General features: G+C 39.0%; 1 protein-coding gene across 1 annotated transcript; it reads left to right on the top strand.

Annotated features, from left to right (window-relative positions):
* Positions 1-393: 393 nt before the first annotated feature.
* LOC127770786 (uncharacterized) lies at positions 394-1,428 on the top strand. The gene is made up of 3 exons (XM_052296589.1): positions 394-699; positions 771-863; positions 961-1,428. Exons 1-3 carry the CDS (start codon positions 394-396, stop codon positions 1,426-1,428), a joined length of 867 nt encoding a protein of 288 aa, XP_052152549.1.
* The last annotated feature ends 264 nt before the right edge of the window (positions 1,429-1,692 follow it).

Below are 1,692 nucleotides of genomic sequence, written 5' to 3'. Positions count from 1 at the left end.
CACGATGATTACCTACATGTGTTATTTTCCAAGAATATGTTTTGAAAAATGAGATTATTTGAAATTTGGTTGAACACAAGGTAGTGGAGTTCTAAACATTGGCTGCGGTATATTTACCAGAATATATTTGCCTGGAAACCGTGTTTTAGGCAGCAAGTATAACTTGCCCACTATTAAGAGATCTACTCCACCGTTTAATTATTTGGAGATTTTCCACATTGTGCAACCTAATTTCAAATTCTAACTCAAAATTGCCAAGTCTATTACTTATATTTTTTTCAAAACATTACAAAATATGAAGTTTTACATTTCGCATTGAGATTACAACCTTAATATCATGTTTTTATTAATTTACCTCTGTAAATTGATAATGTTAACCATGATTGTAGGGACATGGCAACAAAAGAGTTCGACGAACTCGCCCTCGATGGGACTAACTATCCTATCTGGGCTTCTGATATCAAAATCAATTTTGCCTCTCGGGGGATTTTAAATACAATTGAGGAACCCAATGATGGGGACCCGGAAATTGAGCCCAAGAAGCTCAATACAACCCTTTTTCTTTTGAGACTTTACATTCACAAGGATCTCAAATATGAATACATGTTAGGGACAAGCCTTCTCAACCTTTGGAAAGCTCTAAAAGAGCGTTATGATCAGCAAAAGGAACTCATTTGGCCTGAGGCTAATTATGAGTGGGTTCATTTACGCCTACAGGACTTTAAAACTGTGGCAGAATACAACCATGCTGTTCATAACATTTGTTCCAGGTTGAAGTTTTGCGAACAAGAGCCAATGGAGGCAGAGAAGATAGAGAAAACTCTATCAACTATGCTTCCGGAGGACAGGATACTGACTCAACAGTATCACACTAACAATTTCTAGAAACATTCTCTGCTTATACATACATTGACTCAGGCAGAAAGACACCATGAGCTTTCTTTAAAGAATGCTCAACAGCGCCCACCGGGCTCTGCTCCACTGCCTGAGGTACACTTCAATGTACAGAATAATGCTGAGAATAAGAAAGGATTCAAGGGAAATTCTTCGAATAATCCTAAGAATTTGACTGGAAAGCGCAAACGCAACAACAACAGGTGCAAATTCAAGGGTCGAAAGAAAGGAAAAGGGAAGGGTAAGGCACCACAACCTCATAGCAATGGCAACAAGCATTGCAACAGGTGTGGATCTGATACTCATGTCGCTAAAGACTGCCGCATCCCGAAACATCTTGTTCTCTTGTACCAAAAATCCCTCAAGGACAAAAAGTCTTCTGAGAACCCAAGATTTGAAGCCCACTTCAATCTTACACATGAAGAGCGCCTTGGGGTTGCAAGTTCTCACCATGCGCCTGTTGAACCAGAGAGCAACCTCAATGTTCTCCCGGAAGATGTCGCTCCACTCTGCGATGGACAATATGTTCATTGAATACTGCTCAACGGACCCACTTGGAGATTTGCAATGATCTCGGTGCGTCCCACTTGGAAATGAAGTTGCTCTTATCTCAGTGTGCTTGAAACAGTATATTGATATCCTATAAGTTTGCCAAACAATATTGGTTGTAATAAGTAGATAAGTACGAACTCCCTTATATTATAAGGTTGTATGGCTTTCTAGTCACTAGAGTATGTACTATTAACATATGTAAACGTCATACTATGTATTTGATGCTTTAATTATTGTATGTATGTA

Source organism: Oryza glaberrima, chromosome 4, assembly GCF_000147395.1.
Source record: "Oryza glaberrima chromosome 4, OglaRS2, whole genome shotgun sequence".
NCBI lineage: Eukaryota > Viridiplantae > Streptophyta > Magnoliopsida > Poales > Poaceae > Oryza > Oryza glaberrima.
The sequence above is the reverse complement of the archived record's forward strand: the minus strand, read 5'-3'. Positions and strand labels throughout refer to the sequence as shown.

Coding starts and splice junctions, on each gene's coding strand:
- LOC127770786 (XM_052296589.1), top strand. CDS start 394: ATGGCAACAAAAGAGTTCGACGAACTCGCCCTCGATGGGACTAACTAT. Junction 700..770: donor CTGAGGCTAATTATGAGTGG/GTTCATTTACGC, acceptor CATTTGTTCCAG/GTTGAAGTTTTGCGAACAAG. Junction 864..960: donor GACAGGATACTGACTCAACA/GTATCACACTAA, acceptor AATGCTCAACAG/CGCCCACCGGGCTCTGCTCC.